The sequence below is a fragment of the Caretta caretta genome, chromosome 18, assembly GCF_965140235.1.
Source record: "Caretta caretta isolate rCarCar2 chromosome 18, rCarCar1.hap1, whole genome shotgun sequence".
In the NCBI taxonomy this organism is placed as follows: Eukaryota; Metazoa; Chordata; order Testudines; family Cheloniidae; genus Caretta; species Caretta caretta.
The window spans coordinates 708,943-734,153 of record NC_134223.1 but is presented as its reverse complement, the minus strand read 5'-3'; the positions used below and the strand labels follow the sequence as shown (position 1 = coordinate 734,153).

The following is a 25,211-nucleotide window of genomic DNA, read 5'->3' as shown; positions in this document are numbered from 1 at the left end:
ACTCATTCTGTGCTCAGAGTCAGAGCCTGTCTACACCTGAAACGCCACAGCTCCACAGTGCCAGCGCTTCAGTGTAGAGGAGGCTGCTGCCTATGCTAACGGGAGGGCGTCTCCCGTCGCTGTAGTTAATCCACCTCCCCGAGAGGCAGTAGCTATGTGGACTGAAAATTTTTTCTCTCAACCTAGCGCTGTCTACACCGGAGGTTAGGTCGGCTTAACTATGTTGCTCAGGGGGTTGGATTTTTCACGCCCCTGAGCAATGCAGCTGGGTCAACCTAATTTTGTAGTGTGGGCCAGGCCTAAGTGCTCTATGCTGGGGGAGAATACACCGCACAGAGATTGAATTCCTGCTTCAAGTGCAAAACTGTGCTCAACCCTAACGATGGCGTTGCAACAAATGCCTCCATGTTGGATGCATCCTGAAATATTTGAGATAGCAAAGTTCTCAGAGGGACCCTGGGGGAGCCATATTTGCTAGAGGATGCCCTTCTCCTTACTACTAAACTCACCTTGGAGTCTGAGTAGCAGCCATGTTAGTCTGTATCCGCAAAAAGAACAGGAATACTTGTGGTGCCTTAGAGACTAACAAATTTATTTGAGCATAAGCTTTCGTGGGCTACAGCCCACCTCATCGGATGCATGCTGTGGAAAATACAGTAGGACAATTTTATATACACAGAGAACATGAAACAGTGGGTGTTACCATGCACACTATAATGAGAGTGGTCAGTTAAGGTGAGCTATTACCAGCAGGAGAGAAAAAAACCCTTTTGTAGTGGTAATCAAGATGGGCCATTTCCAGCCGTTGACAAGAACATCTGAGGAACGGGGTGGGGAGCGGGGAGGAAGGGGGAACATGGGGAAATAGTTTTACTTTGTGTAATGACCCATCCACTCCCAGTCTCTATTCAAGCCTAAGCTAATTGTATCCAGTTTGCAAATTAATTCCAATTCAGCAGTCTCTCTTTGGAGTCTGGTTTTGAAGTTTTTTTTGTTGAAATATTGCGACTTTTAGGTCTGTAATCGAGTGACCAGAGAGATTGAAGTGTTCTCTGACTGGTTTATGAATGTTATGATTCTTGGCATCTGATTTGTGTCCATTGATTCTTTTACGTAGAGACTGTCCGGTTTGGCCAATGTACATGACAGAGGGGCATTGCTGGCACATGATGGCGTATATCACATTGGTAGATGTGCAGGTGAACGAGCCTCTGATAGTGTGGCTGATGTGATTAGGCCCTATGATTGTGTCCTAATCTTCCTACTGTATTTTCCACTGCATGAATCTGATGAAGTGGGCTGTAGCCCATGAAAGCTTATGCTCAAATAAATTTGTTAGTCTCTAAGGTGCCACAAGTACTCCTGTTCTTTTCACCTTGGAGTGAAATTTTCAGCTTCCAAAACCTGAGTCAGGACCTCAAGAGTGCTCAGCATTCCCCTGAAGTCAATGGAAGACTTGCCAAATGGGAACAGAGTCAGGTCAGAACTGAACGCTCTTGGGATTCAACCACTAACATGCTTTTTCACCATTTACACTGTCGGCTATTGTTGCATTTTACCCAGCTTGAGCCATGAAGCTTGATTGTTTGGCTTCCCTTTCTGGCTCTTTGTGTCCAGTACAGAAGGGATGTGGACAAATTGGAGAGAGTCCAGTGGAGGGCAATGAAAATTATTAGGGGGCTGGGGCACATGACTTACAAGGAGAGGCTGAGGGAACTGGGGTTATTTAGTGTGCAGAAGAGAAGAATGAGGGGCAGCCTTCAACTACCTGAAGAGGGCTTCCAAAGAGGATGGAGCTAGGCTATTCTCAGTGTTGGCAGATGGCAGAACAAGGAGCAATGGTCTCAACTTGCGGTGGGGGTTGGATATTAGGAAACACTATTTCACTAGGAGGGTGGTGAAGCACTGGAATGGGTTATCTAGGGAGATGGTGGAATCTCCTTCCTTAGAGGTTTTTAAGGCCTGGTTTGACAAAGCCTTGGCTGGGATGATTTAGTTGGTGTTGGTCCTATTTTGAGCAGGGGGTTGCACTAGATGACCTCCTGAGGTCTCTTCTAACCCTAATTTTCTATGATTCTATCATTCTGCACAAGCACCTCATGCATAGCTAGGGATATCGACCTTTTCTGCAACAACCTTTGTCGTACTTAAGGGGCAAGTCAGAATTGTGATTGAGCCAGTTCCTTTGCAGCTCTCTGTGCTGTGTTAGCAAACCTATGAGGTTGCCTCACAGGATGTAGTCCTCTAGGACTGAGATCTGTTATTTCCATGCCTTGCTTAAGACAGTGACTTCAGACCCAGCTTGTGGGATGGGAAGCGTAGTCTGTAACCCATTCCTGCTCTCACAAATGCAGTGTGTTGTCGCTTGGTCTAGTGCTAAAGCAAAGGTGCCATTGGTCAGGAGCCAGGTGGCCTTAGCTGGAGCAAACAGACAACTTGGCAATAAACCTCCCTACTCAAAACCATCAACAGTCTTGTTGCTCTGAGTCCAACATGGACTGGGTCAATTCCAAGGGAATGCCATTCTCTTCTCCCCTGCCTGCCTCCCTCCCTCCCTCCGTTCATATTGAGGCCTTGCCTTTCCTCCGGCGGGCCAGGAGAGTCTGTCTCAGACTCACTGAGTGGTCAACAGACTTGATTCAGACCGACAAGCCCAAGGAGAGCCGTGTGTTTGAGCAGCCTGCAGGGCTGTAATACAGGGATCTGATTCCCGTGGTTGGGCTGGGTGTAAGATGGCTGGTGGTGACATGCAGGAGGTCAGACTAGATGATGTGGTGGTTCCTTCTGACCTTAAACACTGAAGACTCAGCCTTCCCTTCCCCAGGGAAAGCCCCTTTGCTCCCCGCTGGGCTGCAGTCCTCAGGTCTTGCAAACACTGCTCCTTCAACGGCCAGAGGAAACGGGTCCTCTCTGTGTCAGAGCAGCTACTGCCTCACCTGCATTTCCTGTTGCCTCCTGATGGTTTCTGCAGCTGGAGGGTGCTGCCAGAGTTGCCACCTTGGGTAGATGTTGCAGGGCAGGGCAAATGTTAAGCCCACTAGACGGTATTTCGCTGCCCTAGGTGCTTCCCACCCCGAACTGTCTGGAGGGGTGCCAGCTGGCATAGTGATGGTGCAGTGGCTACTGGCATGGAGAGGCAGGGCCCTGGAGGAGCAGATTTCCCACACCCAAGCTGGGCAGCTGGGCCACAGTTGTGCAGGTGTGGCAGGTCTCAGCTGCTGGAGGAGAGGCAGGGGCGTCTCTTAAAGAGGCAAACCGCCTGAAACTGGGCTTTAGGAGCAGATGGACCAGAGCCCCACTGATGTGCCTGTTTGAGGGGTGGCCAATCCAAGGGGAGCCCCAGAGAATAAGCCTATATTTCCCCCAACACAGTCATGCATAGGAAATGACAGCCCAAGACAATTACTCTCAGTGCCTGTTTTAGATGCCTCTATGGCCTCTGTTACCACAGCATCTGTGCATCTCGCCACCTTTTATTTATCCTCCCACACCTGTGTGGGCAGGACTATTATCCCCATTGTACAAATGGGAAATGGAGGCACAGAGAGACTAAGGGCACGTCTACACCAAAAAAAAAAGGTATGTTATTAACGGGTTAGCCAGCTCAGGTTAAAATAGCAGTGAAGATGCAGCATCTCTGCTTTTAATGTGTGTTAGCAGCTCCAGTTAAAACCTATAGGGCAGCCTGAGATCGAACTCCAGCTGCCAGGTTAGTGTGTATTTTAACCCCAGTTAGCTCATCTGAGTTAAGAGGTCACCTTTGCACGTAGTGTAGACATGCCCTGGCCTAAATGATTTAGCCAAGGTGACACAGAAAGCCTGTGACAAAACAGGGAGTTGAACCTGCCCCCCCCCCCCCCCCCCCCGGCCAGCACTCTGATCGCTGGATCATCCTTCCCCTCTGGGGTAGGTGGTACTGTCAAGAAAATCAACAGGGGATTTTTAAAAAAAACTCTGTTCCACAGTTAAGCTCGGTGGGTCAGCTCCTCAGCTGGCGTACGTTAGCAGAGCTGTAGTGATCCCTATGGCACTACCCCTACGCCCACCAGCAGAGCTCAGTCCCGGGCGGGCGACGTGGAAATAGTTTGCACTGGTGTGAAATCAAAACCCTGGATTTACTCACTCTGGATATTTTTTTGCAAATGTATTAAGCAGTAGGAATTGAACCCATGTCTTGAGCATCAAGCCACTAGATCAACCTTCCCCCCGGACTAGGGGTGACAACAGAAGAAGTACTATAGGGAACAGTACTGCCTGGGAACACTGTTGCCCTAATAGGTCTCTTCCATCTCTGGGCTCCAGGATTTTTTATTCAGTGCTGCAGCACCATAAATACCCTGTCCCTATAGTCTTATGTGGCCCACATTAGGATAAAGCCTTCCATTGCATTGAAGTAAAGGGATTTGCCTAATCAGTTACTCATGAACCAGCAGGGAGCTCTGCAAAGCCATCCTGTGCATCCTATTCTCCAGTGTTTCCTTTATCTGACTTCCAGTCAAATGGAAATGTTTAGGTAACAGCATGGAGGTAACAAAACACACAAGTGCATCCATCTCTGGCTTGGAGCACCTGCTGGGCAAGGGAGCTGGGTCTGAAGTTTCCAAGTGCCAGCCAAGCTCCTCCTCACCCAGCTGATGAAAACTACCCAAACACATGTCTGACTGGGAACAGGTGATGATGGCTCTAGACTTGCCAACGTCTTGAAATATTCCAATTTCCAGTGTTCTGGGTGCATTTCCTCTGATTGTGCCTCCCTTCCTGTTAGGATTTCTGGTTAGTGCAGAGTTCTTTCGAGTTCCTAAGCTTTACATGGGCTCTTCCCCCTCCTTCTATCAACACTCCCCAAAGAATCTGGAGCTTTGCTGACCTGATAGAGACTTGTTCATAGCAATCTCAGTGCAGCACTGTCTGCATGTAGCACAGTTCCTGTGGCATTAGAAATAAGCGATGAGTTTTCAGACTATTTTAAATAAACTACCCCAGTTACCTTCCATCACTGGCACGTCTTCTGGGGGGGGCAGGATCTGAACAGTATCACCTAAAATACAATTCTATAGAAACAGAAAAATATGAGGGGGGATGTTTTTCTTGGTAGCCCCAGTTCAAGGGATATTGACCTCGTGGGAAGGTGTAGACATTCCTGTCATCGGTGTGGGAGAGTAATTGGACTGATTCTTCCTTTTCCCTTCCTAGGTAAATTTCCGTGGCTCTGGGAACAGCAGGAGTTGCTGGACAGAACGCACTCACATTGAGAAGCGTCTCCTGGTCCTGATCGTGGTTCTAGCACTCAGCCTCTTGGCCTGTGTCTTAGCCCTGGGATTCCAGTACAGAGATAGTAAGTCCTTCATTTGCATAAGATCTATGTATGGTAGCTGTCGGGTGACTGTGTGAAGAGCACTGATGGCAGCTGCTACAGAAGTGAGCCAGGGGTTACAGCTGAGCTCCTCATGGGCAGGTCAGATCACAAAATCCATTGCAACAATCGGCATCCTTGCTATAAGACTCAGAGGCCTCGGATTTGAAATGGGGATGAAGGCTAAAACACCTTCCCCTGCAGCAAGGGCCTTTCTGGGGCAGGGCTGAGAGATGCTGACAAATATGGCTGGAAGGAGGATTCTGTTCTCTGGGGCATCAGGCAACTCTTTGACTAGCACTGCACTCCTCTGGGTGGGACAGAGGGAAATAAAGGCTGCTTTGCAGACCTAGTTCAAGATGTGTAAAGAACTTGTGAACTCTTCCACCCATGTGAATTTAGGGACAACGTTCCCCTGGCTCTAGTCAGCCAGATTGTCCCTGGCATTGGTGGGAAGTGGCACCATGGTAAAATAAGAGGGACTTTAAGCCCTGTCATCCTGCATTGCTTGCCCCTTCAGTGAGCTGCTGTACGATAGTTTGGGAGCCCCGACTCCCTTTTTTTAAGGGATCTGAGACCCTAACTAAAGGAGGGAGGAAATGAGGAATAAGACTCACTTGCCAAGAGAAGTAGCCAAAAGGTCCAATTGTACATGTGCCTAGACACCGGAAGTGTCTTGTCCCATTGGGTTTGTCTCAGACTCTGCCCCACCTTGATGCCGAAGCCTTTCCAGCGAACTCTGTTTTCAACCCAAGGCAGCAGGACAAACTTTGGATGCCTCCAGGGTGACTTGTGGTCTGATGTTCTGCCCCTTCCCTTCCAGGGCCGTCCAAGTCATGTCTGACGGAAGCCTGCATCTCCGTGACCAGCTCCATCCTGAGCTCTTTGGACCGGACAGTGAGCCCCTGCGAGGATTTCTTCAAATATGCCTGTGGTGGGTGGATGAAGGGAAACCCCGTGCCCGATGGCCACTCGCGCTGGGGCACCTTCAACAACCTCTGGGAGCACAACCAGGCCATCATGAAGCACCTTCTAGGTGAGTGTCTGTCTTCTTATGTACCACCCGTGAGGCAAGGTGGCCATTCACAAGCAGAAGCGGAAAAGCAGCAGGAATCCAGGGACTGGGGCGATGCCCCTCGGCTGATCCTTCCTTGTGACTCTTGGGGTGCTGACTTGCCATCTCCATGAACCTGGATAGGCTGGTCCCAATAAAGATCCTACTCCTTCTGAAAGAGGTGAAGGTTACAACATTGCCTCAAGAGAACTGTAGTATCTGGGTAGTGCTCTCCCATGCTGTAAGATGGGCCTGGAACCAAGCAAGCGCTGCCAAACAATCTCTTCCCACCTCTCGAAAGTGCATGTTCTGCAGCTGGGTGGGACCAGCCCTGCAGCATCATTTCCCAGTGCTAACTTTGCCAGAAGCAAACTCTGCCTTGCATTCAAATGGCTCCTGGATCTTTTACTTCCAAAAAGTGGGGGGTTAGGGGAGGATGATTGCGATGCTATCTGCCAGTTGACAAGAGGGCAGTGGCTTGGGTTTTTGCTCCTGCTGGGTTTCCACAATAATTAAGGACATTAGTAGGAGCGTTGCCAGCAGATCGAGAGAAGTGATTATTCCCCTCTATTCAGCACTGGTGAGGCCACACCTGGAGTATGGTGTCCAGTTTTGGTCCCCCCACTACAGAAGAGATGTGGACAAATTGAAGAGAGTCCAGCAGAGGGCAACAAAAATTATTAGGGGTCTGGGGCACATGACTTACAAGGAGAGGCTGAGGGAACTGTGGTTATTTAGTCTGCAGAAGAGAAGACTGAGGGGGGATTTGATAGCAGCCTTCAACTTCCTGAAGGGGGGTTCCAAAGACGATGCAGGTCGGCTGTTCTCAGTGGTGGCAGATGACAGAACAAGGAGCAGTGGTCTCAAGTTGTAGTGAGGGAGGTTTAGGTTAGATATTAGGAAACACTATTTCACTAGAAGGGTGGCGAAGCACTGGAATGGGTTACCTAGGGAGGTGGTAGAATCTCCATCCTTAGAGGTTTTTAAGGCCCGGCTTGACAGAGCCCTCCTGATATGATTTAGTTGGTGTTGGTCCTGCTGTGAGCAGGGGATTGGACTAGATGATCTCCTGAAGTCTCCTCCAATCCTAATATTCTATGATTTGGTCACAGAGGTCACAGATTCCATGACTTTAACAGATGTCCGTGAGTTCTTCAGTCTCAGCCCCTGGCAGTGGGGCTCAGGGAGGGAGCACCACCTCCGCCCTCTGACTCACCTCGGCGGGCCATCTCGCCTGTAGGTCAGTCAGTGTCAATGCCTCCACGCTCAGCGGAGATTTTTGGTTGCTCTGATGATATCCTGATTTTTGTACATTTTTACCATGGCTGATCAGTGAATTTTGCCTAATTTTACCATGACAAAAGCTTATCCATAATAATAATAAAAGTATCCCCTATTCAAAGAACTAGGTGCCCTGACACATAACAAAATTAAAATTAACCAGCAGTATACTGTCTTCCCCCTGACACCGAGACCCAAGAGATCTGAATCTTTTAGAAAATACACAGCTTCCTCTCCCCTGCCCGCCGCCCCCCACAGATCTAACCCACCCAGCACAGAAGTTTGCAACATGTCCCAAGGTTCCTGGAGGCATAGATATAGTATAGATGCACTGTGCAGCATGCCCTGAAGATCCAAATATCCAAGCTATTTCAGACCTGTGGACCCCTCACTAAGAAAGCTCAACTGCCAGCCCTCACTCTTTTAAACTAAGTGGATCCAGCATGAGTGGCTTTGCACACTGCAGCGCTGAGGATATGGTGTGATGAGAGAGATTGCCCTTACTGAGTAGAAAAGTCCTGTCTGTTGTGAACCTGGGTGAGTGAAACAAGTTGCCCAAGAGAGAGATGGGAGTGTCTCTGAGGAACTGAGAATCCTGTGCTGGTGGAAGAAACTCTGAAGCAGTGGGGGTGCCAATCTGCAGGGGAGCATCCTCCAGCCCCCTGATCGGAGTGTTGAAGAGCAAGGGGCTATGGAGGATCCCATAAAACATGGCGCTCCCCCTGTGCAGCTCTCTGTAATTCTGCCAGGGCTTTGTCCTCTGATCTAACCCTTGGAACTGGGGCACCTCCCTGTCTGCACACTAAGGGAGTGCTCGCCACGTGCTGTGTGCCAGCAGCCTGCAGAGGGGTTAGCCTCTCTCCGGTGCCAGTTCCAGCCAGGGCAGGATGTGATCCAGCAGCTCAGATGTGGCGTCTGTGGGCTCAGCCAGGAAACCAGATCTTTCCAGTGTTTATTTTTCTTTACGCCCCCAGAATTTTTGTCTTTCGTGTTCATTGCTTTGTCTAGGGTAGAGGAGAGTTTGCAGAGTGAGTTTGAGGCCCCGCCCCCTCACTGCGGAGAGAGCCTCTTTGTTTCATTAACCCAGGCGGGAGCCAAATGTGGAATTGCCAACTTGTTTTGAGGGGAATAACAATCCAGGCCAGGATCTTCTGTCCTTGATTCCAGACACTCCTGGCTAAGGAAGCCCCTTGGTATCTGGCCAGGACGGAGTTCATTGTCTCTTACCCGAAGCAGTGTTGAAATTCAGTGGCCCGGTAGGAAGCCCACTCTCCGTTAGCCTGAGCCCCTGTTGTGGAGCATTCTAGGGCTCCTCTCTGGATTCCAGGCCTAGCTTGTGCTCACACACACACACACAAGAGTCCAGTGTTTGATGGGTTTGCCCCAGCTGACCAGCCACAAACCCATTTTCATGTGGGCACGTAGGTGGGGTGTGAGGCCTGCAGTTCTGAGACACAGCTGCGGTTCTGCCCCACTTCAGGTCCCACATTCAGCTCTAGCAGGCAACTTTACTACACAGTGATACAGACTCAGTTTTGCTGGGGTAGCTGAGAAGGTAGCAATGGCTGCAGGGCCCTCATGGCTGAGACACTTGCTCCTTGGACATCTAGGAAAATCACTAACTCTGGACTTTCCCTCCCTCAATCATTATTTGCAAACCCTAATATCAAACCGTGTTTTGCTTATTGAGCTAGTCTGAGACAGGACCTGCCCCCAGCACAGGCTAGTCATTAGAATCACTAGAATACCAGGGTTGGAAGGCACCTCAGGAGGTCATCTAGTCCAACCCCCTGCTCAAAGCAGGACCAATCCCCAATTTTTGCCCCAAATCCCAAATGGCCCCCTCAAGGATTGAGCTCACAACCCTGGGTTTAACAGGCCAATGCTCAAACCACTGAGCTATCCCTCTCCCGTAGTCAGGTATCTTGGATTGAACTCCCAGCATATAAAACTAGAGTCTCTTCAGGCTAACGCCCAGTGCTCACTATGGCTGATGCTGGTGCAGGTTCAGAGGGGAGGCTGCTTGTGTCTCCCCTATACAGGATTTGGGGACAGGTCATGTGGCCCTGGGGCTGCCCCAACTTGTGCTGCTACTTCAATACCCCATGCAGCTTTCTTTGTAGGAGCATAGAACGACAGGGCACAAATCCACTCTGGCCGTCTCCCCTTTTCTCTGGCCACCTGCACCCTACTTTGGCTTGCCCCAGCACATCTCCTGCAGAGAAGGTGCTGTCGGTGTCAGGAGTAGAGTTTCTCCTGTGCTCAGTTGGGAGTTACTCCTGTCCTACAGCCCTTTTTGCAACAGCCTCACTCGCTCCACCAGTCCACAGAGGTGGCTTGGAGAATGGAGGAGAATTGCTGCCAGGTTTTTGGCTGCGGAAAGGGCCTCTCTTACATGTCTCTGCAGACTGAGAATGATAACTCTGCCTTCCTCCTGGGACCTCCAGCCTAGCATGGATCCTGCAGACATGGTCACAAGGTCCACATTATAGTAGAGGAACTTTTATCACTTGCAGCAGCAAACCCAGAAGTGGTCTTGCTCAAATGTTCTCTCCTCCTGCTCTAAAACTCCCTGCAAGCTTCCCCAGAGTGACTCGCTAGCCAGTTTGACCAAGAGCAGAATCTTGACCCCGTTAATAAAGTGGGTAGTGGACAGGAAAGAGTAATTCATGCTTCCCTGTAGCCCTCATTTCTCTGATTCTGGAACAGAGTGGGCTTTGCAGCATCCCCCTCTTTCTATGATGAAAACTTCTTGCCCAAGGATAGGGATAACTTGCAGTGAGAGGGAGATGGGGAATTCCTAAGGGAAATGCAGAGAGGAAGGTTAGGTGCGGACAGGGGATGTTATAATAAACGACTAAACAAGCACAAAATCTCAGCAGTGAGCTGCACAAGCTTAGTCTAGCCAGCCCCGTGAATTAATGGGTGGGTTAATGCAGTGGCTCTTAACCTTTCCAGTCTATTGTACCCCTTTCAGGAGTCTGCTTTGTCTTGCATATCCCAAGTTTCACCTCACTTAAAAACTACTTGTTTAAAAATCAGACATAAAATATAAAAGTGTCTCAGTACACTATTACTGAAAAATTGCTGACTTTCTCATTTTTACCATATAATTATCAAAGAAATCAATTGGAGTATAAATATTATACCTATATTTCAGTGTATAGTACATAGAGCAGTATAAACAAGTCATTGTCTGTATGACATTTTAGTTTTTCCTGACTTCCCTAGTGGTTTTTACGTATCCTGTTGTAAAACTAGGCAGATATCTAGTTGAGTTTATGTACCCCCTGGAAGGGTTCTGCATACCCCAGGGATACGTGTATCCCTGGTTGAGAACCACTGGGTTAATGAGTACAAACCACAGTGACTATATGCAAGAAACACATGTCCCTGCTGAGGCAGTACAATTGGCTCGAGGAGAGAAGAGGTTCATCTCTGTTGCCCCTGGTGACAGCAAAGCTGGCATCTGTCCCAAAGAATAGCCTCCATTCTAGGCTCCCATCATAGAATTGTAGAACTGGAAGTGACCTTGAGAGGTAATCTGGTCCAGTGCCCTGCCTCATGGCAGGACTAAGTATTATCTAGACCATCCCTGACAGGTGTTTGTCCAGCCTGCTCTTAAAAATCTCCAGATTCCAGAACCTCCCTGGGCAATTTATTCCAGTGCTTAATCACCCTGACAGTTTTTCCTAATGTCTAACCAATCATGAGGTTACATTTGCAGCCAAGCCCTATTGGGGCTGGGGGATATGGAGTGCTGGCTTTTGGTGGCATGTATCCACATAGTGTGGCTCTACCTGGCATGAACCTGAGCTGGCTTAAAGGTCCCACCAGCAGAGAAAGTCAAGCCTTTGTGACTGCCCATGACTTTGCTGTTGATTTCTAATCTGTACAACTCCTCCTTGCCAGGTGCAGCTTTCTGAGCCAAGGGGTTGTGCTAAGAGTAAGGCTGCCAAAGAAAAACAGGGAAGTGACTTTCAACCAGACACAAGAGAGCTACCTGCAGCTGGGTGCTGATGGCTTCCATGGGCTTTATCATAGATCCATGCTGATCTCTGCATGCTCTCAGCATGTGAAAGGAGAAGTGGGAAAATTGCATCTGTACAGCTGCAGCCCTCAGGGCAGTGTTTGTGCAGACTTTGAGCAAACAAATGGGTCCTTATCAATGCTATTGACTCAAAGAACCAGGCTGGTTCTGACGATAATTATCTGTAGGAGGATAGTGAGGAAGTTCTTGCTTCATTGGAGAGATGTGGTACAGGTCTGTGTTCCTCTCGTCTCTGATCCATTGCAGACTGCATGGTACATTTTGCACTTAGTGTCAGGGTCACAGTGGATATGCCACATACCAAGTGGACTGAAAAGGGATATAGCATCAAGCAGAGCAGTTCTGCATAGGATTGTTTTTTTAATTTAAGGGGACCTGAGATAGTAAAAACATGCAGGCAGGTTCCAGGTTGCATCTGGGGTTTGTGTAATCACTGCAGTTCTCTAATTTAAAACAAAATTCAGTTACACAACAGAGCAAAACATTAGTTATAACATTTCAGGGCGGTTGCAGCCATCGGAGAAATCCAACCTGCTAATGTTAAATGAAACCGTCAGTGCTAATAACAAACACATGTGCTGGAGACAAGACTCCCATTGCTGTCCCAAAACTGCTGCTCTAGACCTACACAGTCTGTGTTCCATAGCTTCTGCAGGCTTGGCAAGAAATGCCCCCCAGATCACAAACTGTTATGACTGGGACCATCGGGGTGGCTTGAGGGTAAATTTTAGGTAGCAAGGAAACCAGTTCAGAATAGGCAGCAGGAAGGCAGAGCTAGCTTGGGAACCTAATTGTCAGTCTTCTGTCACTGGGATTAGCCACTAAGAAATCCATCCCAGCTGAGGCTACTAGCCATGCCTGGTGCCTACAGGGGGCAGGTGCTGCACAGCTCAAACGAGCATCTCAAAGTTTAGCTAGGTTGCGGAAGGCAACTCCTTCCCAAAGAGGGAAGGTAGGAGCATGGGGTTACTCCATTCCCACAGAGTTCCAGTAATCCACAGCAGTTTATTCTATTTGGTTTTATTTTTGTTGTATCCATACATACAAACCCACTGATTCCATGACTGTTACAGGCTGTGGCATGCACAAAGCGATGTGAGTTCTTCTCTGCTGGATAGAGCCCTAAGAATATATAGAATGTAGCCACAATTCATCTTAGATGGGATGCATTTATTGATGGGTTCCAGCTTGATCTCTGTTATTTACCACTGCCTTTTGCTCCCTGTTTGAAACATTTTGCATCACACAGAGCCATCTAGTGACTGAATCATATATTGCAAGTAAACATAGCCTTACAGGGTGAGGATTCTGTTATTATAGTTGTTAATCATTATTATTATTTATATTTGTCATAAATATAAAGGGAAGGGTAACCACCTTTCTGTATACAGTGCTATAAAATCCCTCCTGGCCAGAGGCAAAGTCCTTTTACCTGTAAAGGGTTAAGAAACTAAAATAACCTCACTGGCACCTGACCAAAATGACCAGTGAGGAGACAAGATACTTTAAAATCTGGGGGGGAGGGTCTGTCCATGTGTGATGCTTTTGCCGGGAACAGAAAAGGAATGGAGTCTTAGAACTTAGTAAGTAATTTAGTTAGATTGCATTAGATTTCTGTTTTGTTTAAATGGCTGGTAAATAAGCTGTGCTGAATGGAATATATATTCCTGTTTTTGTGTCTTTTTGTAACTTAAGGTTTTGCCTAGAGGGCTTCTCTATGTTTTGAATCTGATTACCCTGTAAGGTATTTACCATCCTGATTACAGAGGTGATTCTTTTACCTTGTCTTTAATTAAAATTCTTCTGTTAAGAACCTGATTGCTTTTTCATTGTTCTTAAGATCCAAGGGTTTGGGTCTGTGTTCACCTATGCAAATCGGTGAGGATTTTTATCAAGCCTTCCCCAGGAAAGGGGGTGTAGGGCTTGGGGGATTTTGCAGGGAAAGACGTCTCCAAGTGGGCTCTTTCCCTGTTCTTGGTGTAACACTTTGGTGGTGGCAGCATAAGGTCCAAGGACAAAAGGTAAAAGTTTGTACCTTGGGGAAGTTTTAACTTAAGCTGGTAAGAATAAGCTTAGGGGGTCCTTCATGGAGGTCCCCACATCTGTACCCTAGAGTTCAGAGTGGGGAAGGAACCTTGACAGTACTGCTCTACAGCCTTCTTGTTCTCACTATCTTTATTTTCTAGATTAGTTCTTAAACTAAATGCTTCACTTAGTTACAACACAAAAAATCTCCTCTTTGCCTGAAAGGAGGGCTGGGGGGCATTTAAATCATTTACATTCTCCGTTGTTCATATCCTTTTTGATACATTTTCTCCCCCACCCCTAACTGTCCTCATTGCTGATTGTCTGTCCTACCTTAGGAAGGGTGGGTGTGAGGCAATTTCTAAAAGAATTTGAAGCTAAATGGACTCTGTCTTACATCAGCCTTTCTTGTGGGCTGCCTGCACTATGGCCAGTGGAGTTATTTTCATAGATTTCAGGCCAGAAGGGACCATTAGATCAGCTAGTCTGACTTCCTGCATCACACAAGCCAGAGAATTCCACTCAGTTGCCCCTGTAATGAGTAATAATTTGGGTTTGACTAAAGCATCTCCCAGAATGGATCCAGTCTTGATTTGTAGATTTAAATTGGAGAATCCACCACTCCCCTTGGGAGTTGGTTCTAGTGGTTAATCACCCTTCTTGTTAAATGTGTGTGCCTTATTTCTTATTTGAATATGTCTGGATTTAATTTACAGTCATTTGTTCTTGTTCTGCCTTTCTCCGCTAGATTAAAAAGCCCTTCGTTGCTGGTGTTTTCTTCTTGTGAAGCTGTTCATACCTAGTCACTTCTTTTTGATAAGCTAAACAGATGGAGCTCCTTCCATCTCTCCCTGTAAGGCATTGTATCCAGCTTTCTAATCATTTTTGTGGTTCTGCTCTATATCCTCTCCCAACTTTTCAATATCCTTTTTAAAACGTAGACACCAGAACTGGATGCAGCATTCAATTATTGGTCTCACAAATGCTGTATAGAGAGGTAAAATTACCTCCCAGCTCTGACTCACTGCGTTGTTGATACAGGCAAGGATTCTATTAGTGCTTTTTGCCACAGCATTGCAGTAGGATCTCAAGTTCTGATGTTTGAAAAGGATGTAGAGATCATAGTGGACAGCATCACTGCTTTGCAGGCTGCAGTCCTGTATTCAATAGGACCTGCCTGTGCGTTTTTTTTCCCCCAGATGTCGGATTTAGGTTGACAGAGTGATGGAGTTCTAGGGAGGGAACCTTAACAGATTGTAGAAGCTAGAAACAGCAAACATCTATTGGGCCATGCCATCCATCCAGTCCAGAAAGACCACTGCAAAATTGTTCCCTGTAGGGTGTGTTCTAGTGCTTTGTCCATTTAATTTTAAAATCTTTCATAGTTGAGAGGTTGGATTATTCAAAGGATGTTCCCTGGTGGATTCCTTTTGTTTTGCTTTCCTGGTCTTGCTTCTCCAAAGGGCGAGCCCCGCCACTGCAGTGTGTGGAGACGGGACCAGGCAGCCAGAGACACAAATGAGCACCCCATTTTGGCAGGTTGGAATTGCTGAACTTCAAATGCCCTGGTGCATCTCCAGTAGCAGATGAAACAACACAACAAAGAGCTCCCGCATGGAGCTTTTGCTCCCTCAACTGCCACTTCCCAGGCAAAGGAGCTGGCGTGGGCCTGGTGCTGGGGAACGGTTCCCATGGCAATGGAGGCACTTCGTTCCCTGGGCTCTGAGAGCCTTTCCCAGATCTGGCTTTCTCCAGCTCACACAAGTGGGTTGTGTTTGGCTTTTGTAGCACACAGATGTGCAAGTGTTCGGCTACTGTCTCCCTGACTTCCTTCTCAACCCTCAGGGAGAGATCTGTCACTGTCACAGCTTTGATAACTCCCTCTGCCCCACACCTCTGTAGACCTGCCACATGCCTCCTGTTCTTCCAGCTCCAGCGGATGAAGGCCTTCTTCAGTGAGGGCCAGGCTTGTGTTAAGTGTAAGCAGGCTCCGATGCAGCTATTGCTTAACGCACGTCGGCACATCCATGATTCACACCGTTGCCTGCTGTGCTGAGTAGCAGGGTTAGCACAGGCTGGGGAAATCCACTTTCCCGTGCTCTCTTCTGCCAGGGAGAGCACGATTGGGAGCGGATTTCACCCCTGGAGCCATAGAACCCTTCCAAGTGACTCCCCATTGCTCAGTCAGAGTGCTCTCCTCCCACCCTCTCCAGTCAAGCAGGTTTCCATCACAGGTCACCTGTTCTCCCCTCTGACGCTGATAGGAGTTCTCAGGGGGACATCACACTTGAGTTCCTCTTCAGTGCAGCTGCGTAGCTCATGGTGGATCATGCCAGAACAGCCCGCAGTGCCATGTTTAGATAGATCTGGAGCTGGGGCCCAGCGTAGAGGTAATTGAGTAGGAAGTCACCCCAGTATTATTTCTGTGTAAGATATTGCCATCTACATTGCCTTTTCTATGGATGAGTCTAGTGAGGGGGCCTTTTAAGAGATTTGAACACTGGGCATCTCCATCTCCAGTAGACAAGTGGTGACTTCAGTGTCAGGTGTCCTTCTGCCCTCCCTTCTGTCGGAGCCAGCAGGTTACCATCCAGAAGGGCCTTCTAAACTATTTCTTGCTGCTCCCTTTACAAGCAGCATCTTGCTCACTCTCTGTTATGCAAAAAGCACCTTCCAGCTGATACAGGCCTTAGCCCAGCCCCTACTGGTGTTTGCAGGGGAGGCTCACCTAGCAGACTGCTGTCTACAGGCCAGGGAGTCACCGGAAGTACTGCTGGGGTTGCATGTGGGATGCATGTGTGCCAAGCCCAGCCGCTGAATGATGGGGACTCCCTGACTTGGTTACATCTGCCCTATTGTCTGGCTAGCACCCTCTTCGCTGCCCCACCTCTTCCTCGTCTCTGGATGCTGAGTTCCATAAGGGAAACAATTGCACCCAGCAGTGTATGGGCTTCAGCTGTGTATGTGACTAGCTGCCTAGAAACCGAGATGAGAACAGGCTTATGGGAGCAGTTTCCCTCTCATCCTGGGTTATTGGAATAATCTCTGTTGTTTAATCTGGCTGCTCCAGTCCCTGTTTAATCTGGCTGCTCCAGTCCCAGTCTCAGCAGGAGGGACTGCTGGGGACAGCATATAGGACTGCCGGCTGCAGAGGAGGTCTGTTACTTTGGCTGGCAGTCCTGAGTATCTACCCCCGTGGTGTTTCCCCCCAGAATGATCATTATAAGGCAGTGGGGGTTTCCCACTGGGGCTAGAGCAAGGGAGTGGAGGGACTTCAAAAACGCTCAGTGTAGGCAAGGCCTATGGGAGCAATGGGGGATTGTTTCTCAAGGATCAGTCTCTGAAGCTGGAGGAGGTGGAAGGTTGGGGACTCCAAATCAGAGATGACCTTTGGAAAACAGAGAGCCTTCCTGGAGAACTGTGGCCCTGCCAGCACTTGAAAGCTATAAATGGGGATATTGAGGGAGAGGGAAATACTTTCATTGATCTGGGAGAGCTCTTCAGAGAGACACAGTGTGGGGATGCTACCTTTCTTCTGGGCTTAATTTGTTCAGGGCTGAGTCCTGGCAGCTCTGGGCCTGGCAGTTCATAGCCCTGGCAGCTCTGGGCCTGGCAGTTCATAGTCCTGGCACCTCTCTGGTAGGGTTGCCAGGCATCCGGTTTTTGACCAGAACACCTGGCTGAAAAGGGAACCTGGCGGCTCCAGTCAGCACTGATGACCAGGCAGTTAAAAGTCCAGTCGCTGCGCAATGGTTTGCCCGGGGCTAAGGCAGGTTCCCTGCCTGCCCTAGCTCCACACAGCTCCCGGAAGTGGCCGCCAGGTCCTTACGGCCCCTACATGCATGAGTGCCCAGGGAGGCTCCACGCACTGCCCCCGCCCCAGTGCCAGCTCCACAGCTCCCATTGGCCGGGAACTGTGACCAATGGGAACTGAGAGGGCGGCGCATGTGGGCACGAGGGCAGCACACGGAGCCTCCCTGGCTGCACATGCACATAGGGGCTGCAGGGACCTGGTGGCCGCTTCCCGGGACCCTGCACCCTCTCCCGCACCCCAACGCCCTGCCCCAGCCCTGAGCCCCCTCCTGCAACCCAAGCCCCTCATCTCCAGCCCCATCCCAGAGCCCTCACCCCCCTCCTGCACCCCAACTTCCTGCACCCCAAACCCCCCATCCCCAACCCCACTCCAGATTCCACACCCCCAGCTGGAGCCCTCACCTCCCCTCTCCCCGCACTGCAACCCCCATCCCAGTGAAAGTGAGTGAGGGTGGGAGAGAGCGAGTGATGGGGGGGGGGGTATGGATGGGGGAGCAGGGTCTTGGAGAAGGGGCAGGGCAGGGGTCGGCTTTGTGTGATTAGAAAGTTGGCAACCCTAACCTCTGGGCCTGGCAGTTCAGAGCCCCAGCATCTCTGGGCTTGCTGGATCATTATGAATGTAAAAAAATTGCTTGAGCCCCGGCTCCTCTTTCATTACTAGTTAAGCACTGCTTTTCTTACCAAGTACAGGCTGTCCCTCCTAAACAGCAATGCTTGGGGTGACCGGGAATCATCGGCATCCCTCCTCTGGCTCAGATGGAGTCTTCCTAGCCCCATACCTGGCTTGTCTTACAGAAAACACCACATCAAACATGTCCAGCGAGGCCGAGCGCAAGGCCCAGCGCTATTACCAGTCCTGCATGAACGAGACCAAGATCGAGGAGCTGAAGGCCAAACCACTGATGGAGCTGATTGAGAAGGTAATCCCTCTCCACTCAAAGTGCCTGAAGAGGCTGGGGGTTCCACCATTCATACACCAGTTCCCACAGCACTGATGGCTGGGACTGGCATCGCTGCAGGTTCCCACCGCGGCTCCCAGACACTCTCTCTGCCAGAATCTCCTTGTTAAGTCCCATTCTGGTTGTAAACTGCAAGACAGTCAGTTTGCATCTCTAATAATTGTGCAGTACAGGGTAAATGGCCTGGAACGGGAATGTCTGTCTTACCTCTCTGTATCATGGGCATGGACTACTCCTAGTGTCCAGATGGCCTATGTGGGCCATTCCACCCTCGGGGAGACCACCTCCTAAAAGGCTACCCTAGAGTAACCTCAGTTCAGGATATTTGCATCTTCCATGGCTTTGGTAGATGTTACAGCAGGTAGGCTGAGCCATGCAAGGGTGCAAATGGTGAGGGAGATTTTCAAAGGCACTTAGGTGCCTATCTCGCATTGACTGGCCGTGGGAGTTAGACACCTAGCTGCCATTTGTGCCTTTGAAAATCTCACCCAGTACCTTCAGTGTTCAAGTCAGCAATGGGTCTGAAGAGGGAGACTCATCCCCACCTTTCTCCTCAGGACACTGTCCAACAGGACATGTATCCACCTAGGACATGGACTCTTCCTGGCAAAACTGAAGTGGGTGCCGTACTGAGTGGTCTGCGGATGGCATCGATCCATAAAGCTGGCAGGGCAGGGGAGCGAGTGTCTTTCACTAATTAGAAAGAAAAGGCTGCTCTTACCTGCCTAGTTGCCTAGCTCTTCCTGCTCCAGCACCTCCTACAGGCCAGGGGTACAAATAAAGCTCTAAACCTTGTGCATGTGGATGGGGTCCAATACACACTGTGCGGTAGTTCTTCCACTCTTGCTTTCAGAGCCTCCAGAAGCCAGCTGTGCAACTGAGATTGAATGAGGTCTGGTCTCTCCATGAAGCTTCCATTACTGGATGGCGAATATGCAATGAAGACCAAATGGCCTAAGGCACTAAGGCAGCCCATCAAACAAATGCCAAGTTACTCTGTATTTAACCAAATACCAAAAGATTACTGCCAGTTTCCAATCAGTACACCTTAACATCCCAAACTTCCCTTCCACTAGCTCAAAGGTCACTTGCCAGTACTTTATATGCTTTGTAAAACCCCCTTTGGAAGCTTGAAAATGTTTCTCCCACTGGCTTGATCTAGCAAACTCTCTTCTAGTTAAATGTTAGTATCTGAAACCTCAGTGAGATCAGCATTGCTCTGAGACAAACTTATGTGGTGGAGCAAGCAGGAGGCAGTAAAAAATGCCCAGAATGTCACTTTTCTGTAGGAGCTACATTAAATCAAGATCCAGCTTCTTTATTAACCTTCCACGTGACAATGTTGGCTTCTAAATTCAATAGATAATATGATTCTGAGAACATCTATGCCCAAGTGTGGATTTTCAAACGCAGCAGCACTGTTCTAGCTCTGTTCCCATTAAAGTGAAAGGGAGGTCTACCATTGATGGCCAACGCAGAGTGCTTTGGAAAATCTCACCCTGCATAACTACTGAGAGTCAAGAAAAACTTTGGACCCTGGCTACCTGATTGCCGTGCTTAAAGTGGTCTGAAAAACCCAGGGGGTCAATCATCAATATCTGCCCATCCCCTTGCCCCAAATCAACCCTGTGCTCTGCAGCCCCCACAGCCATTCTGCCTCCTCCAGACCCACCATCAGTTCTGCCTCTACATCAGTTGTCCCCTACAGCCTCACCTCAGCTCCCCCAGCAGCTCTTCACCCCCTTTGCCCCTTCCCAGGCTGGGTGCAGTTTGGGGGCCAGGAGCAGAGGAGCCAGTCTGTTGTTCACAGGAGGGATGGAGGTAGAAGCGGGGAGCTGCCCTGAGCTGCTGGGCTCTTTTTGCACCCCCATCCTCGTCCATGAGAACAAATGTCAGCTGTTGGGGGAGCAGGAAAGAGCTCGACATGGTTCAATCAGCTGTGATTGGCTGCTCTTCCTTGGGAGGCAGGCAAGGAGGGAAGCAGTTAATCAGAGGGAGGGGTCCCCAGGCATTACTGACATCGTGCACCCCTCAGCAACTGGCTGGCTATTCAGAATTGTTTTCGCATGTCCGTGACCACAGCACTTTAAGCACTGCCTCAGTATGTCCCATCTTTGGAGAAATGTAGACTGTACCTTTGTTCATTTTTCAAGACCTGCTGCTTTGAATAGGAAGGCAGGAGCAGGAGAGGTGTCAGGCTATAGACTCCTCAAGGCAGAAAGCAGCAATCTGGCCACTAAAAATCCAGTTGACAGTCAGTGTTCGATCCATGCTCCCACGAGTTTGTCTCCTTTTTTTGCTCAGCTCTAGGTGGTGCAACCAGTCCCTTGCACCATCTCCTTCACAGGAAACAAGACCCCTCCTCTGCACATCTAGGGCCCTGTCTCACCCATCTGTCTGGGGTTCTCCTTTCCCAGCTTGGTGGCTGGAATATCACGGGCCCCTGGGACAAAGATAACTTCAACGAGACCCTGCAGGAGGTCACGGCACACTACCACACCTCACCCTTCTTCTCCATCTACGTGAGTGCTGACTCCAAGAACTCCAACAGCAACGTCATCCAGGTGAGTGCAACAGCCTCATTCCTGAGAGAGGGTCCTTTCCTCACTTTGCATGGTCTTGTTTCACTGGGGTGAAATAATGCCCCCCTGTAGTGAGAGCCAAGTCACTTGGCTACAGGGGTTTTGCTTGTACCTTAGCCACACTCTTCTCTTTCTCCATGCTGTGCACCTGTTCACTCCTGCTCTGTTTATTTTTCAGGTAGACCAGTCAGGACTCGGGTTACCTTCCAGAGATTATTACCTGAACAAAACGGAGAACGAGAAGGTAAGCGTCCATCTCCTCTCATGGTCTTCCTTGAAGCATGGACTCAGTATAGCAGTTAAGGACTACTTAACACCTATGCTCTGCAAGATACATCTGTTTGAGCACCAGAAAGTCTTTGTGCATATTGAAAGGGAGGACCAGTGGCACCTTAGAGACTAACCAATTTATTTGAGCATAAGCTTTCATGAGCTACAGCTCACTTCATTTCCACTGAATGCATCCAATCAAGTGGGCTGTAGCTCACGAAAGCTTATGCTCAAATAAATTGGTTAGTCTCTAAGGTGCCACAAGTCCTCCTGTTCTTTTTGCGGATACAGACTAACACGGCTGCTACTCTGAAATTTGTGCATATTATTCACCTTCACTCTCTGCCCAGGAGCCACCATCAGTGACCCATCCTTCCCCATGGGTGGAGGGTGGCCAGCTCCAGGGGCAAGATGGGACACAATGCTGGCATTTTAGAGGAGACGGGATTCTAACTGCTCACTATACCCCAGGCTGGCGACCTCACTGCTCAGCCATATAACTTCCCTAACTGTGGCTGCTGCTCTACCTCCATGCTCCATCCTCATGAACTAGTGGATCTTAAATTAAAAGGGAGAGGAAAACAAGCTAGCAGCTATGCATTGTGGAGGAGACAAAAAGTAGCCCTCTGAGCCAGAAGAGTCATCTCAGCGGGAGCTGGAACTGGGGGATGGGACAGGAGTTATGCAGGGAGGGTTTATTTCTAGCCTGGTGTGGATAATAGATTAAACATAGGCAGGGAAGAGAGTCTCTCCATTGCTCAGTACCCAGCTGGCCTGTTGTCTCTGTCCTAGCAGGGCTGCTACAGGTGACTGGTTTCAGGCTGAGCCCTGGGGAATGAATTCAGGCCTTTCCCTCATTTCTCATTCCCAGCCAGGAGCAGCAACTAACAGCAGGGCCAATCACCTTATCTTCTTCTCCCGGGCGTCTAGGTACTTACTGGGTACCTGAATTACATGGTGCAGCTGGGCATGCTCCTGGGAGGGGCAGATGAGGAGGCCACCCGGCAGCAGATGCAGCAGATCTTGGACTTTGAGACAGCACTAGCCAACATCACCATCCCTCAGGAGAAGCGTAGGGATGAGGAAGTGATCTACCACAGAGTGACAGCCGGAGAGCTCAAGGTGAAGGCCGCAGCGGCACACACGCGCTCTGTGTGAGAGGCAGAGGCAGGTCCTTGGCAGTAGTGGAGGTGGAAGGGCTTCGCTGGGGAATGGGGGGGGCCAGCTACATTTAGATCTTGATGCTGGTAGCCTGCCACTGGCAATGGGATACGCTTTGCCAATACCAAAGTGTTCCTACTGTGCTGGGGCGAGAAACACTGCAGAACATGCACCGTGCAAGCCGGGAACCACACTAACAGCTTCTCTTCTATAATGGTTCAGAAACCAACCTATAGATCATGTTCGTGTGAACCCGTCTATGTCCAGAAGCAAATGTGACTGCTAGGCCCACCACCTCCTTGCCTTCCCATGCCTAGCAATGCTCTGGTGTCAGCCCATAACCCTGGATCTGAGACTTTTCAGAGACTCTGGTGTCAGCACACTGGTCTCACTGACCCAGCTCATGCCCAAGGCTGAGAAAGTTTAAAAAAAAAAAACCCACCTCAATTCACAAAAAAGCACTGAGCCCTTCTGGGAACCAAGCAACATGTTCTGGAAGCTCAGGTTGAACTTGGAAACCTAACCGTAGGCACCTGTGTTTGAAATGTTGGGCCAGGGTGCTGTGATCTATTGCCCAGCAGACTGCTGCTCCCGACCCCTGCTGCCCCATCAAGATCTAACTAACTGATCTCTGCTTTACTGCGTGAACAGCAAGAGTTTTCTCTCAAAGCCTCTCCATGCTGAGGGCCTGGCTAAATATATCAAACCCCCATGACTCTGGAGAGCCTGCTGTTACCTCGCTCCTGCTCCTCTAGGCCTAAACTTCGCCTGGTAGAATTCTCTCTTTGGAGAATGAATCTGAGCTTGCTGCCGAGAGGACCAGACCTGTAGTCTCTTACCAGCACTCCACTCAAATCACCCCTGTGTTTGAAGTCTTCAAAGTGGCAGGTTCCCTGATGGTGAAAGGCTAGGAGACTGGCCCTATGCAGTCCCCAGTACTGGAGTGTGCTGGGGGTGGGGTAGGAGCCATAGCTGGAATGTGCTGCAGTCTGGCTATTCTGGGCTGATGAATGACTCCATCTTTGACTCTCTTGCTCTGTGGGCATATTTTTCCTCTGATCTGCAGCAGGTGACCTGGTGACATGCTGCCAGCATTGCACACTGTTTACACATAGCCTCTTGCCTTGTGCTGTTTCTGCTGTTAACCCAGCCATCTGCCACTGGTTCAATTGAGAGGCAGCTGTTTGCACAGTTTTGCGCACATGTGTGACAAGGATCACCTGTGATAATTGGGTGCTGCTGGACGATCAACATCTCCATGGCATCCAAAGACTAACTTCTTGGTGGCTGGTATTTGCTGGGTCCCTGAATCCTTCGCCTGAAAGCCTGATGAGACGCTGTGTATCAACACAGTGAATGCACCAAGCTGGGCGTGGCACTCTTCTCCAGTAAAACTACAGGTTTCATACCTCTCCCACGCCAAGGGAGCTAGGAGCTAGGTGGGATTACTGTCTAGCACTTTGCAGCCTCACAGGTCAGTGTCAGTATCCCCATTTGCAGATGTTATTTCTCTCTGCCAGCATCTGCTGGGAAGTAGAAGTATACCGGCATACAAGATTTGGTTTCAAGCTTTTGTTACTAACAGCTGGGTACATAAAAGTGAGGGTGTCGGGATTCCTCCAGCAGCCACAAGCTGCTCTGAGAGACAGTGAGGCCCAGAGACCAAGGAGACAGGAGACCTGAGTTCCATTCCCAGTGTGGTCAATGACCCATTGCATGACCTTTGTGCCTCAGTGTCACCATCTGTACAAGTGAGATAATAATACTGACCTTCCTTTATAAATGTTTTGAGATCAACAGACAAAAAATGCTACAGAGGAGTGTAGGAGCTCTGCAGCCCTCACTAACACAGTGTGACTCTGTCCCCGCCAGGGGCTCATCCACTCTAAAAGTTTATGTGTCTGCTGTTGAGCTAAAAGAGATGCTCCTTTAACTCAAGTTGTAGAGGCTTGATTGCTGAGATTAAGAGGTCCCTGGTTCAATCCCTACTAATGGTGCAGCTGGGGGCATCATTACAATTGTTGTTATTCCTAGAGGAGTGGGAATAAGTTTACTCCACTTTCCACTTTGAGCACTCCATTTGCACCATTCTGGATTTATTACATCTTTTTTTTTTTCCTTTGAGAGGTCAAGACAGGAAATAATTCTGTCCCCTTCAACCTCTAGAAGCAGGAGTTGTCAAGGGAACTCAACTGCAAATTCTGATTAGCCCATTATAGATTCATAGATATTAAGGTCAGAAGGGACCATTATGATCATCTAGTCTGACCTCCTGCACAATGCAGGCCACAGAATCTCACCCACCCACTCCTGTAATAAACCTCTCACCTATGTGTGAGCCATTGAAGTCCTCAAATCATGGTTTAAAGAAGTCAAGGAGCAGAGAATCCTCCAGCAAGTGACCCGTGCCCCATGCTACAGAGGAAGGCTAAAAACCTCCAGGGCCTCTTCCAATCTGCCCTGAAGGAAAATTCCTTCCCGACCCCAAATATGGCAATCAGCTGAACCCTGAGCTTGTGGGCAAGATTCACCAGCCAGATACCCAGGAAAGAATTCTCTGTAGAAACTCAGATCCCACCCCATCTAACATCCCATCACAGGCCATTGGGCCTATTTACCATGAATAGTTAAAGATCAATTAATTGCCAACATCATGTTATCC

At 49.2% G+C, this 25,211-nt stretch overlaps 1 protein-coding gene across 7 annotated transcripts in view; it reads left to right on the top strand.

The window, feature by feature from the left end:
* The window catches only part of ECE1 (endothelin converting enzyme 1), a 114,261-nt gene that overhangs the window by 64,013 nt on the left and 25,037 nt on the right, over nucleotides 1–25,211 (top strand). For 6 of the 7 annotated variants that reach the window (XR_007353344.2, XR_007353343.2, XM_048825435.2 and 3 more), the window contains 6 exons: nucleotides 5,194–5,335; nucleotides 6,177–6,389; nucleotides 18,373–18,497; nucleotides 20,954–21,100; nucleotides 21,297–21,362; nucleotides 22,319–22,510. Coding sequence is in view for 5 of the 7 variants with exons in the window: in XM_048825435.2 (XP_048681392.1) it covers nucleotides 5,194–5,335; nucleotides 6,177–6,389; nucleotides 18,373–18,497; nucleotides 20,954–21,100; nucleotides 21,297–21,362; nucleotides 22,319–22,510 (885 nt within the window). In the remaining 2 variants the exon portion in view is untranslated. The remainder of the gene's footprint in view (nucleotides 1–5,193; nucleotides 5,336–6,176; nucleotides 6,390–18,372; nucleotides 18,498–20,953; nucleotides 21,101–21,296; nucleotides 21,363–22,318; nucleotides 22,511–25,211) is intronic. The other variant, XM_048825438.2, reaches the window with a different exon arrangement.